Source organism: Temnothorax nylanderi, unplaced genomic scaffold (genome assembly GCF_030848795.1).
Source record: "Temnothorax nylanderi isolate EJ_2023f unplaced genomic scaffold, tnyl_v1.0 TNYL_tig0229_pilon, whole genome shotgun sequence".
Taxonomy (NCBI): Eukaryota; Metazoa; Arthropoda; class Insecta; order Hymenoptera; family Formicidae; genus Temnothorax; species Temnothorax nylanderi.
Window position 1 is genome coordinate 152319 of NW_027249291.1, and position 14234 is coordinate 166552.

At 38.1% G+C, this 14234-nt stretch overlaps 1 protein-coding gene across 1 annotated transcript in view; it reads right to left on the reverse strand.

Annotated features, from left to right (window-relative positions):
• Positions 1–14234, reverse strand: part of Rhogef2 (Rho guanine nucleotide exchange factor 2) — a 249483-nt gene that overhangs the window by 146084 nt on the left and 89165 nt on the right. The window contains exons 7-15 of the mRNA XM_071717917.1: positions 12705–12950; positions 12225–12506; positions 11243–11332; positions 11049–11162; positions 10809–10907; positions 10440–10532; positions 10008–10201; positions 9250–9539; positions 4685–4861 (exon numbers count right to left, since the gene is read on the reverse strand). Of these exons, the coding sequence (XP_071574018.1) occupies positions 4685–4861; positions 9250–9539; positions 10008–10201; positions 10440–10532; positions 10809–10907; positions 11049–11162; positions 11243–11332; positions 12225–12506; positions 12705–12950 (1585 nt within the window). The remainder of the gene's footprint in view (positions 1–4684; positions 4862–9249; positions 9540–10007; positions 10202–10439; positions 10533–10808; positions 10908–11048; positions 11163–11242; positions 11333–12224; positions 12507–12704; positions 12951–14234) is intronic.

Sequence of the window (14234 nt, forward strand, 5' to 3'; positions counted from 1 at the left end):
GAGAAATTTTCAGATTTTTTATACGAATTGAAAAACTCAGACAAAATAAGAATAAAATATTTTTCGCAAATATATCCTTGTAGAAATCTGAATAAATATGAGAAAATCTGTGCAATTTATCAGAAATTTTCACATATACGGATATTGAAATATTCTATAAATCTTCATCTAATTAATTCTGAAAGTATCTGAGAAATATCATATACCTCTTCAGAATTTTTCATAAGTCCCAATTCTTGCAAAATTTCTGAGAAAATATGAGAGATTTTTTGAGAAATTTTTTCACCAAGGTGATGTATGAATAAATGAATGATATGTTTGACATTGAATGATTGTAACGTAAACTCTCGTTAATGAATGGAATGAATAAACGAATGAAGGAATAAATCTTGAATGAACACGGCACAAGGTAAAAATTATCCGAAATATCTTTGGGCCTGCCGATTCCGCAACCTTCTCGCCTAGCTGCCTATCAAGTTGTGTGGCACTCTTGATGATAACAACGCCCTTGGTGCCGGTCTTCAAGCTGCTCACAAACTCCTCTCCACCACCCGAGGACGTATCGCCGTTTTCGAAACATCCCTGCCTAATATCGGTCCAGGGGCCCTGCAGCCGAGAGAAGATCCCAGTACTAGAGTGAACAAAGACGTGCACATCTTAATCCCACAACGAATTTCTACAAGAGATTCGTTCTGGATTGCAGCGGACAACAGATTGCGATTGATCTGTTCTTACCGAACAATCAATAGTAATCAGCGATCTGGCAATTTTATGTAAGTAAATCTATCTTCTCAACTTAATATAATTATAATAAAATGATGATTTTGTACTAAAACTGATTTTGCAAGTAATTAATTTTTATAATTGTAATTTTTTAGAAAGATTACTTCATCGTTATTTGACGAGAAGGATTGGCTTTGAAGCGGTGATGTGACTTCGCGGTCTCAGCATCCACGTCTTCCACGGCAGCTTCTTCGATCGACTGATGTCCTCTGCTTGCCGAACATTAATCCAGACACCGGTTTATTTTACTGTTATATTAATTATGTATTAATAATATGTATTAAAATTAATATGTTATTAATTAATTTTAATGTTATTAATTATGTAATTAATTATGTAATTAAAATTAATATAACATATAACACAATATATTAATATAATTATTATAAATAATTAATATATTGTTAATATAATTATTATAATAATTAATATAATTATTATAAATAATTATATTAATATGTTTATATTACATTAATTTTTAATGTTACACATGTCTTGAAAATAAAAATTAATTTATAAAATAAAATTGTCTATTTAGCTTATTCTTTTATACTAACCCCGATATTACAGTATCCAGTTGATATCTTAAGATTTTCCGCGGCGCACAAGATACATTTCGTGAACCTCCACCTTGTATAGTTCACTTTGACAGCTATCATAACCGTTCACTACGTGTATACAGAGATGGTGAATCGCGATCTCAAAATTACTGCGCGTTCCAAAAATCATCAAAAAAAAAGTGTTGCAACCTTTCCGTGAACGACTGTACACGCACGCACGCACGCACGCACGCACGCACGCACACATACTTCCGGACATTTTTTACTAATATGATTTCTCGACATTTTGGAACATTCTAAACCTATTTCCATCAAAATATCGAAAAAAAATTTTTTTCACCATCACAAAGCTTCCTCTATGAGGAAGCAAAAGATATGATTTTTTTCTTACGGATTTTTATATAATCCAGTAAAAATGTTCAGTAGTCAGTTATTTTTCCGGAACGAACATTTTGCAATCTTTCTTCGACAAAAATTCAAAAATTCATAATCAACCAAAAAAATATTTTTCAAAAAGATTAAAAAAAGATTTTTCGTGTATGCTGAATGATTGCAAATTGTCTGATTTGTAAAAATAAAAAAAATATATAGTAGATAGTCTTGAAGTAAAATTTTTATGAAAAACTTAAGAATATTTTCACTTAAGATAAACTCGTAAAATTGACCGAGGAGTAAGATTTGCAAGGAATACATATGCGGAGGAACATTTTCCACTCCTTTCGATAGTCGTCAAACGGCTTGTTTTCCCGTATGTTTAGGCTTCGTTTTATGGTTATTTGTTTATTGTCGAGGGAAAAGAATAGTCCCCGGTCAATTTTAGAAGTGTTCTGAAATAATCTACAGTGATTTTTTATTGAAATGTCTCTTAATTTGAGAATGCCACGTAACACAAAATAGGGTAATTTCTCGTCTCGATAGCAAGAAATTCAATATGGCCGCGGTGACTACCCAGGAGCCTTAAACATACACTTTACGTTGATTTGTGTTAATACTTACGACGGCTTTAATGTGCATCAGTGTGCACTTAGTGCATCCAATCAAATTCGTTATTAGTTTGATATTTTTCTTACAATTAGTATCACGCTTAACTTTTACTCGAGGATCAACGACAAAAACGTGGTAAAGAAACTTCTAATCCTATTCTTACTTTCTTTTAACTATATGATAGGGATAGAAGACATATACAGGATCGGAGGAGGGAACGTGCAGAATGAAGGAATGGGCCCATGAAAGCGGGAGTCCACGAGCGCCCAAATCGACAGGCCTACTTTAAAATTTAATGCATTTTTTCCTAGATTTTTTAAACAGATCCAGCAAAACTAATTTTTTTTATTTAGAAGAAAGCGGGAATTTTACCTCAAAACTCCCCCCTAGGATCGGCCAGTAATCAATAACAAATTAATAATTTAAAATAAATTTCTGGAAACAATGTAATTATGCACCGCTATTTTTGTGGATCATTCATAATCGTAAATAATTTTCAATCTTGAAGAGAGCATAATTATCTCTTCTTAATAGGGAATTTGCATAAAAAAAAACATTACATTTTTTTTTGTAATTTAAATATACATTATTATAAATTTATTTACAACAAAATTTTTAATTTTAATCAATAGGTAGGTATTCAAAAATTAAATTGAATTTTAATAATATTTGAAATTTTCTGTGCTGTGAGAAAACGATTTTGATTGGCTGACAAGTGCATGACGTCACATTGCAATAGTCTCAACTCTTCGTCTGCTGGGCTGCGTTCGAAAACGTCACCCGAGTGCACACGAGTATACTCCCTTCTCTTTCTATCTCAGCGAGTTATAGGTTATGTCAGCGTCAAACGGGAAGATTCTATTTGTAATCTCACGTTTTTATCTTGAGGTACATAAAAAACAGTTTACCTGGTGTTTTAATAACAGTACTTTTACATAAAGGTACAAAACACGTTTTATATGTCTTTGCTTTACTCATTTTTCAAAATAAATGATTGTTTCAATGGTTAAAAGTATTGCTTTACTGCGGTTTGACGTCACACGGCGTTCGGGAAAACTCGGTCGTTTCCGGACCGTTTTCGGCATTTCAAATAATGCAATATTTTATTATTTATTTTCTCGCTTAATTTGCGTTAAAAAATTATGAAAAAAAATGACAATTAAGGGTGCATTCGGGGAGCACGCTATTAGCACAATTATCGTCCAAAACTGTTCGAGGAGACGCTTTGTGGCGCTGTGATATACGATGATGACGCCACTGTAAAGGCAGCGTGACGTCATCACTCGCGCTATTTTCGCTATTATTTTTGAGGTGAGGCACGAAATGCTATTGGCACTTAGGCTGCGTTCGGGAAGCGCGCTATCGCTATCGCGCTATTGGCTCCTCGAACGAAGTTCATAGCGTTTGCGTTTATAGCGTTAATAGCGTCTCCCCGAATGCACCCTAAAAGAACATACAAATTATTTAATGCAATTTTTTAAAAAAATCATGCAAATTCCCTATTATAAATTTATATTCAAGAATCGTTATTTAATTATTAACATTTTAGGAATTTATATAACAAAGAATAGCTCAAAAGATTAAAAATTAGTCGGAATATATAAAGCATAGAGCTGAGTTAAAACCGTAACAAGGTGTCAACGTTATTAATTCTATATTTGAGTTAAAATAATCTACAGACGTTTCGTCCATTATAGGACCATCTTCAGTGTCGAAATACATAAATAGTCAGTCGGTTAGAAAATTATCGCATAGTTACAATGATAAAATTAACGCATTAGTTGAATTGCTGTATTGTGAGTGGACGGCACTGTAAAATTATAATAAGATTGACACTGGAGATGGTCCTATAATAGACCGAAACGTCTGTAGATTATCTTAACTCAAATATAGAATTAATAACGTAGATTATATCTTAACTCGAATATAGAATTAATAATGTTGACATCTTGTTACGGCTCTATGCTCTATATATTCCAACTGATTAGGAATTTATGTTTAAAAAATTAATTATTTCATGAATTCATTATTTCAGAATTCATGATGTATAAATAATTCTTTTACAAAAATTCATAATTCCCAAAACTACCGTGATACTCGTTAATGGCAGGTTCTCGAAATCATTTTGAGATGAAAACTCTTAAATATAAAAAAAACCGAAGCTATAGTTTTTGAATGAGAAATGTTTAAAGTTGACAAAATTCTATTTTAAACCATTAAACAAATGATTTATAATGTTAACTTTTATAATGCTAAAAGCTAAATAATTGAAAGCTTAGTTGTTTGTATCTGTCTTGTAATTAGTATTTAACTGAGAAATAATGCAATTTGCATAAAATGTCAAAAGCTGAACTTACGATGCGATATATGATTCTGAGAATGATGGTGATGAGAAGATGGAGGTTTCCTCTCCGGTCGAATACGTTCCATCAATTTACTGATCCTATCATTGCCTCTTTCTTTTCGCATTAAAGGGCCAGGACAGCTCTCCTCTACTACACGAACACATTGTCGATGTACGCTGAGGGAACAATCTGTCAATCAATTAGCAAATAATATATCATTAGTTGCATTCAGCAGAAAGAGCAGCTTATAAGTGTTTATATATGTTTCATGTGTTATAAAATTATATTATGTATAAAGCAATAAATATATCACGTATAAATATTATATAATGTAGAAATAAAAATTATTCATTAAAATAATTCTTCGCCAGTGATCAAATAATAAATCAAGAAATTTCGTCGGCCTAACTGGTCGGCCTAACAGTAAAGTTAAATAGTTTAAATTTTCATTGCGAAAAAATATTACCCCAGCCAGGGTTTGAACCTGGAACCTCCCGTATACCGTGCGGGTGTCGTGCCAATTCGACCACTGGGGCTGTGGTAATATTTTATCGCAATAATAATTATAAAATCGACCATGATATATAACGTCTTTCCGATATGAACATAGAAAAACTGTGAGCCAACTTGCTTTGTCGGATTCACACAGTACTTTTTCGGATCAAACATCGAGACATTATTAATTTCGACCATGGGTTTTTGGTCAGTTGATGTAATTTCTAAAAACCTTCCATTCCGTTGGGACACCATTACTAGGCCAGGTGTATCAAATTCATTAAAATAATTCTTCGCCAGTGATCAAATAATAAATCAAGAAATTTCGTCGGCCTAACTGGCAGTAAAGTTAAATAGTTTAAATTTTCATTGCGAAAAAATATTACCCCAGCCAGGGTTTGAACCTGGAATCCGACAAAGCAAGTTGGCTCACAGTTTTTCTATGTTCATATCGGAAAGACGTTATATATCATGGTCGATTTTATAATTGTTATTGCGATAAAATATTACCACAGCCCCAGTGGTCGAATTGGCACGACACCTGCACGGTATACGGGAGGTTGCAGGTTCAAACCCTGGCTGGGGTAATATTTTTTCGCAATGAAAATTTAAACTATTTAACTTTACTGCCAGTTAGGCCGACGAAATTTCTTGATTTAATAAAAATTATAGGGTTGTGTGGGGTGATGTGCAACATGGGGTGATGTGCAACGTTTCCGATTCCTGGTCTGCATGTCGACATTTGACAGAACCGCATACTGCCATGTGTTTGTGTCGACAGTACCTTGTTTTAGATAAATAACTCGCGAGATAGCATGCACCCTGGTTTGCTGTACGAAAAGCGAGTTAAATTTCTCGAGCTGAAAGTTTTTTTTGCTTTTCACATTCATAGTGATTTCGTGAATTGGTTTTAGTCATCTTATAGGTAAATATTTTTATATTGTTAGTTTTTCAAGTGCTTTTGATAATCCAAAACGATTTTGTGATTTCCTTACATTGTGTTGGTGTCACACCAGTCCGCGCAAAATAGCGTGTTTGGGGTGATGTGGAACACTATCATTTGAAATGTGTCGACATGCAAGGTCGCAACTATTTTACTTGTGACAACTGCAATTCAGATGATGAAAAATAAAGTTTTTTGCGTTTTTCCTTTCATTATATTAATTTTTAAGCGATAAATAAATAAGAAATCAAATAAAATGATTTTGTGAAATTCCATTTGTCAGAGGTCGATTACAACACAGTGAAATTTTTTGTTCACCAGATTTCGATTAATTTGTATTTAAGAAGCTCAAATTTAACATTTAAGTCGATTAATGTCGATATTCATGCATTTTTTACCTTAATTTTACCTGTGTTGCACATCACCCCAAGAAAATTTGAAAATGCTAAAACAGACGTTTTTGAAAACTCGAAAAATTTTTAGGAAAAATTTAAAATTTTGAAAATCTAATCACGCAGAATTTTAGTATTTTCCTTCCTCTACATTATACAGCCATGATATATTCAAGAATTTGATTTTTGGATGTTTTCCGAGCAACGAAAAAAAGTGTTGCACATCACCCCACACAACCCTATTATGTATAAAATGATAAGTCAAATAAACCAAGTTTTATGATACAAAAAGAAACAAGTTATAATAAAAAGAACAAAAAAGAAACTAAAGCAATTCTTTGTCTTAAAAAGTAATTTATATATATATATATAACATAAAACATTATTACATAACATATACCAATGTTTCAAAAATTATAATAATTTGTAAAATGTATATTAGTTAAAATTAATATTAATATTATTGTCGTCGTCGTCGTCGTCGTCGTCGTCGTCGTCGTCGTCGTCGTCGTCGTCGTCGTCGTCGTCGTCGTCGTCGTCGTCGTCGTCGTCGTCGTCGTCGTCGTCGTCGTCGTCGTCGTCGTCGTCGTCGTCGTCGTCGTCGTCGTCGTCGTCGTCGTCGTCGTCGTCGTCGTCGTCGTCGTCGTCGTCGTCGTCGTCGTCGTCGTCGTCGTCGTCGTCGTCGTCGTCGTCGTCGTCGTCGTCGTCGTCGTCGTCGTCGTCGTCGTCGTCGTCGTCGTCGTCGTCGTCGTCGTCGTCGTCGTCGTCGTCGTCGTCGTCGTCGTCGTCGTCGTCGTCGTCGTCGTCGTCGTCGTCGTCGTCGTCGTCGTCGTCGTCGTCGTCGTCGTCGTCGTCGTCGTCGTCGTCGTCGTCGTCGTCGTCGTCGTCGTCGTCGTCGTCGTCGTCGTCGTCGTCGTCGTCGTCGTCGTCGTCGTCGTCGTCGTCGTCGTCGTCGTCGTCGTCGTCGTCGTCGTCGTCGTCGTCGTCGTCGTCGTCGTCGTCGTCGTCGTCGTCGTCGTCGTCGTCGTCGTCGTCGTCGTCGTCGTCGTCGTCGTCGTCGTCGTCGTCGTCGTCGTCGTCGTCGTCGTCGTCGTCGTCGTCGTCGTCGTCGTCGTCGTCGTCGTCGTCGTCGTCGTCGTCGTCGTCGTCGTCGTCGTCGTCGTCGTCGTCGTCGTCGTCGTCGTCGTCGTCGTCGTCGTCGTCGTCGTCGTCGTCGTCGTCGTCGTCGTCGTCGTCGTCGTCGTCGTCGTCGTCGTCGTCGTCGTCGTCGTCGTCGTCGTCGTCGTCGTCGTCGTCGTCGTCGTCGTCGTCGTCGTCGTCGTCGTCGTCGTCGTCGTCGTCGTCGTCGTCGTCGTCGTCGTCGTCGTCGTCGTCGTCGTCGTCGTCGTCGTCGTCGTCGTCGTCGTCGTCGTCGTCGTCGTCGTCGTCGTCGTCGTCGTCGTCGTCGTCGTCGTCGTCGTCGTCGTCGTCGTCGTCGTCGTCGTCGTCGTCGTCGTCGTCGTCGTCGTCGTCGTCGTCGTCGTCGTCGTCGTCGTCGTCGTCGTCGTCGTCGTCGTCGTCGTCGTCGTCGTCGTCGTCGTCGTCGTCGTCGTCGTCGTCGTCGTCGTCGTCGTCGTCGTCGTCGTCGTCGTCGTCGTCGTCGTCGTCGTCGTCGTCGTCGTCGTCGTCGTCGTCGTCGTCGTCGTCGTCGTCGTCGTCGTCGTCGTCGTCGTCGTCGTCGTCGTCGTCGTCGTCGTCGTCGTCGTCGTCGTCGTCGTCGTCGTCGTCGTCGTCGTCGTCGTCGTCGTCGTCGTCGTCGTCGTCGTCGTCGTCGTCGTCGTCGTCGTCGTCGTCGTCGTCGTCGTCGTCGTCGTCGTCGTCGTCGTCGTCGTCGTCGTCGTCGTCGTCGTCGTCGTCGTCGTCGTCGTCGTCGTCGTCGTCGTCGTCGTCGTCGTCGTCGTCGTCGTCGTCGTCGTCGTCGTCGTCGTCGTCGTCGTCGTCGTCGTCGTCGTCGTCGTCGTCGTCGTCGTCGTCGTCGTCGTCGTCGTCGTCGTCGTCGTCGTCGTCGTCGTCGTCGTCGTCGTCGTCGTCGTCGTCGTCGTCGTCGTCGTCGTCGTCGTCGTCGTCGTCGTCGTCGTCGTCGTCGTCGTCGTCGTCGTCGTCGTCGTCGTCGTCGTCGTCGTCGTCGTCGTCGTCGTCGTCGTCGTCGTCGTCGTCGTCGTCGTCGTCGTCGTCGTCGTCGTCGTCGTCGTCGTCGTCGTCGTCGTCGTCGTCGTCGTCGTCGTCGTCGTCGTCGTCGTCGTCGTCGTCGTCGTCGTCGTCGTCGTCGTCGTCGTCGTCGTCGTCGTCGTCGTCGTCGTCGTCGTCGTCGTCGTCGTCGTCGTCGTCGTCGTCGTCGTCGTCGTCGTCGTCGTCGTCGTCGTCGTCGTCGTCGTCGTCGTCGTCGTCGTCGTCGTCGTCGTCGTCGTCGTCGTCGTCGTCGTCGTCGTCGTCGTCGTCGTCGTCGTCGTCGTCGTCGTCGTCGTCGTCGTCGTCGTCGTCGTCGTCGTCGTCGTCGTCGTCGTCGTCGTCGTCGTCGTCGTCGTCGTCGTCGTCGTCATTGTCATTGTCATTATTATTATTATTATTATTATTAACCACATCTTTTTATCAATTATAACTTTTTCAGTTAAACTGTTGCCACTTATAGAAATTGATTTTTAAAGAAAAATTTTTCTATTTTTATTCAAGGAAAGTCTTGGAAACTTTTTATTACACATTTTACATACCACTGCATAAATATCCTTGAGGGCCAATTCCGCCGATAATAAGTTGACAATGATTGCAGTAAGTTATCGTGAAATATTGATGCGCTACAAAATGGTGTCCTCTGATCGTCATCTTACGCGATTTTCCAGTAAGCAGCCGTGCTTTGATGTTGGATTTGTCTTTTGCAACAAAGGTAGGCACTCGATCGATCCATACTGGTCGCAATTGGAAAATCTTTATTAATATAGTAGCTAGACCAGCTGCTGTCGTAAAGAGCCGCAAATCCACATGTTCCTTCTCTATGTCTTCCCTGAAAGTTTCCCAAAATTTTTCTTTTCTATCGTCAATATATACATTTCTTATTATCAACTATAGTTATCTCCAATGCCAAGCAATGGCTGCGTATTGCCGAACCTCCGCTAGCTAAGCCGCTAGGTAGCAATTGAATGTGATTCGTTCTTACCTTTGGATCCAACCAATCACACTTAATTTCTACCTAGCGGCTTAGCTAGCGGAGGTTCGGCAAAACGCAGCCAATCACAAAACATAATTCTACGAGGAAACGAAAAGCACTGGTTATTTAAATTAAAATAAAAAAATAATAAAAGAAAATTGTGCATTTACCAAATAGATATCCCACTATTACACTTTAGTTTTATTCAATTTATTGTCAGACAACACATCAATACTGTTGTTACATGTTCCGTTTCAACTACTTTTTATCCTTAATGATACCTTATAAAAGAATTGTTAAAATTCTATATAAATAAAGTCTTACAGATAAGGTTCCATTTTCGGCAGAAGATACGTCTCAATAATTTTCGTTTCCCGCGCTTTATCGGATATACTCTCATCGAGCGAAATATCGGTTGGACCGAAGATTGTGGCCAGTCCTGCAGTTCTCTTCTGCTGGAAATGCGTCAGCTGTTCGTTCAACTCTTCCTTCGCTCTAGTACGTGCCTTCCAGAATATCTGCATAGAGAAATAATAAAAATTAGTCACAATATCCGTTGCATTTATCAAATCTGGAAAAAATACGGTTAACATTTATAGCGTAAAAATTATTGCTCGAGATAAAAAGCTCATAGAAATGTTCATTACTCAATATTCCATAAATTTTTTCATTATTGTGCTCTAAAATAAGAATTTTTGAGATACTCTGTATGTTAATTTCTGCCAATAATTTATTTTATTTCATGCTTAAACGTACCTTTCTGAGAATTTCTTCTTTATCAGATTCTTTCAAGAGAACATCATCAATCTCATTCGCGACATTCTCATCCACATTATGCAGACGTAACGGCTAAATAAAAAAAAGTATATCAATTATTATATTATTTGCATAAAAAAAAAGATATTAAAAATAACGCTGAAATTTTAGAGTATTAATAATATTAATAATATGAACAAGTATTAATAATATTATAATTATATATTCAAATATTAATTAAATGCAAATAAGATACAATATAATTAGGCATTGTAAAAAGAATGTATGATGAATATAATAATCGTGCAAATACAAGAAATTATAAATAATTTATAAAGAATCTTTTATATCGTACATTTAATTACTTACCGCACCAGGTACTAGAAAACTAGAGTGAATTTCGTATGCCCATTTCTTCATCTCTTTGGCATTTCCCTCCTTGTACAAATCAGTTATTAAATAAAATAACTGCAAGAATATATATCACATTAATATAAACATATGTAATTTATTAATTTCATATAATTTTCTCGTCGTAAAAAACAGTTGCACTTTGGAACGTACTAATTTAAATAGATATAATAAATAATTATGAATAGTTATACGTACCAAACTAGAAGGATCACTATTAGATAATACGTAATTAATAAATACAGCAAGGTGTGCATGATGTCCCCACAGCCTGGATAAAGATTGGAACGGTCCATGATCTTCCAATTGACCCTAAAGCATTAATTAATAAAACAAATCACTATTCAAAGATCTTTGAGAGTATTTCGTACGTAAACTCGTGAGTAACTTACGATTTCTTGATCGCTAACGTCGTCTTCTTCCATTGACATAATTGGCTGTTGGAACGCTGGTAATCCAGGAATGATATCAGTCGCAAGTGCCTGTTATTACGAAAAACTATTATTATGAGAGAAATAAGAAAGATTATAATTGTAATTTTGAATTATTATGATAAATGATACATAAAATTGGTTGTATTAAATATCATATTCATGAAAAAGTTAGAAAGGAAATAGGACGTTTGTGTGTTTAAGTATAATACTTATTGCAACTATAGTAATTGTATAAAATTGCAAAAGCTAATTTATTTTGTCATACAGTGCAAAAAAAAATTTATACAATTTCTTGCATCTGACTCTATAATCCAGTATAGTTAATGAGAGATCGGAGGAGCTTAAGGGGATCCTGGAGCGACGGCAATGATCGATATTTATAGGTGTATCATTTTCTTCGAATTGGCTTTACAGATTTGAAATTCCTTTAACACGTTTAAAGTACGTACAGAAATGATGGGTGGAGTGATACATTGAAGGCTAAAAACTTAAAAAAATTGAAAAAAATTATATTTGATACTACTTGGTGTACCTAACCTAGAGCTGTCACTTCATGGAAACTTTCGTTTATATACGAATTATATAGCTTACGTGTACAAATCGAGAGTATCTCACTCATCGGACTAGATCAAAGAACAACGTGGCACCATTGAAACTAAGATTAAAAGCCTAATATAAAAGATTTTCACTGATCGCAGATTTTATGCATGTACACACACGCAGTGTACATAGCGTTGCAATCTGACAAGGACAGATATCTCGTAGGATCTCGTTGGATAATGACAGAATGATCAAAATAATCGATATTTTTGATTCCGCTTAGATGAGGGCGCTTTCCCGTCGGAGTTCGGCCGTCACTCCAGCATCCCCTTAATGAATTAATAAATTATATACAGTATATTGCTGCTAAATACAAATTTAAGACAAATAAAATATTTACGTCGTTTAACGTGGACGAGAAAATATCTTGCCCTAAAACGGGGGCAGGATACGGTGGCGGCGGTGTCCCGGGTGGTGTGACATGAGGTAATTCATTGATATCGATATCATTATGCCTGACATGTCTTGGAGGTAACAAATCATTCATTGATTCGGAGGCGATTAAACGTCTACTGGCTTCCGACGGGGATATAGCCGTTGTTCCCAATTGTTCCGGGCTAGACTTCGTTCGCTGATGTTTACTGAGAATGTTCGAAGCGCTCAAATTGGTATCTTGGGAAAACTGAAATATAATTCATTACGGATTATTATAAATGTCATGTATGGAAATGAAAAATTATGTTTATATTATATGCCTATTCGCATAGAAAAGTTTTCTGATTTATGTGTGACTTGACAATTATGTATGTACGTTTATTGACGACATAAAACAGGTGTAAAGGATATCAATGTAACATTATTAGACCATTAAGCTACTTACAGAGTTAGAAATACCCTGATTGACGGTTGAAGGCGTTAAGTGAATCAGCAGATGTCGGTCCAGCTCCGGTGTGACTGTGTTTTGCATGGCAGGTGGAGGTCGGGGAGGCAAAGGCGGCGGAGAGAGACTTTGCATGGATAGGGATTTGCGCGACGGCAATGGAGGTGGCACATCTGTACCACTGCCGTTGTTTGAGGGTGGACAATAACCCGAGGAACACGAGGTGTTTGTTACCAATGAGCAAAGCTGTAAGACACAACAAAGAATTGCGGTTATCAAAAAGGCAAAGCTGTAAAACACAATTGTGTTAGCAAAAGTAAGCAAAAGCTTTGGTGCACTCATAAGATAAATCAATTGATATACAGGATAGTTGGTTATCTCCAATGGAGAGGGAAAATGGAAAAGAATTCTAAATGCAAAAATAAGTCTCTCAAATGTGGAATAAAATTTTTCCAATCAGACAAAGAGAAAACGCCGTAATTAGTCAGGACTGGATCTTGATTGCCTAAATAATCTAATATTAATTTTTGAGTGACTTTTACGTACAACTCTTTGCCCTGGCAAATCACGCGCCGTTACTTTCAGACATAACGCAGTCTTAACCAAAGCCAGAACGGTACAATCACATAATTAAATTAATATCAGTTTAATTACATTATAATATACACAAGGAAATTCCGAATAAACGAATATGCGAAAAATACAGGATAAATATATAGGGCATTCAACGTGAAATTTTCACATTTTCACCCTGACCTACTTCAATAATTTTGACAATTTTTTTCCGAGAAGTATTCTGAAAAAAGAGAAGACACGTATTTTTTGGTTTGGGCCTACGATCAATATTTCCGACAGTGTGATTTTTGTAAAAATTGAATTTTTCGGTAACTCTACTTTTTAAGGTAGTTCTGTCGGTACACTATCAACTAAAAGTTTCGTCTCCAGTAGATAGGGAAATTCAACACTTATTCAATGCTACCGGAGCGACATTTTTGACTGAATCTGTACAGTCCTTTGACTATATAACCATGGACTGCCAGTTGGCTGTTTTTGATGTAAAGTGTGGCTACAGCCGCATAAACACGACCAACCAGCGACCGGCATAGAACAGCCTATCAGAACGCAGCATTGGGAAGCGTTCACAAAAGATTCCCCGTGATCCCTCGCAGGGAGCTTTCTTTGTCAGAAGAGTAGTAACACTCTCCTCCGTCGGAAATACTTATTGTAACTCGTATCATACAAATATATTCAGTTAGTTATAGTAGAAACACGGGCGTATCTAATTTCGATCGTACCCATAAAATTTACCAAAAAAGAACATCAAACGCGCCCCCACTGCACAAGTGGCGACTCCCGGTACTTCAATAAACTGAGAGCTCAATTTGCTCAGTAGCTCACGCGTAACAGCTAGACTTTCAATCATTCTTGTTATCGAGTTTTATATTTCATCGACAATAATTGTTTATTATTAAAAGAGAACTTTGGAAAAGTAATTGTTAAAATTACTTATACTAGACATGTAAAATTTGT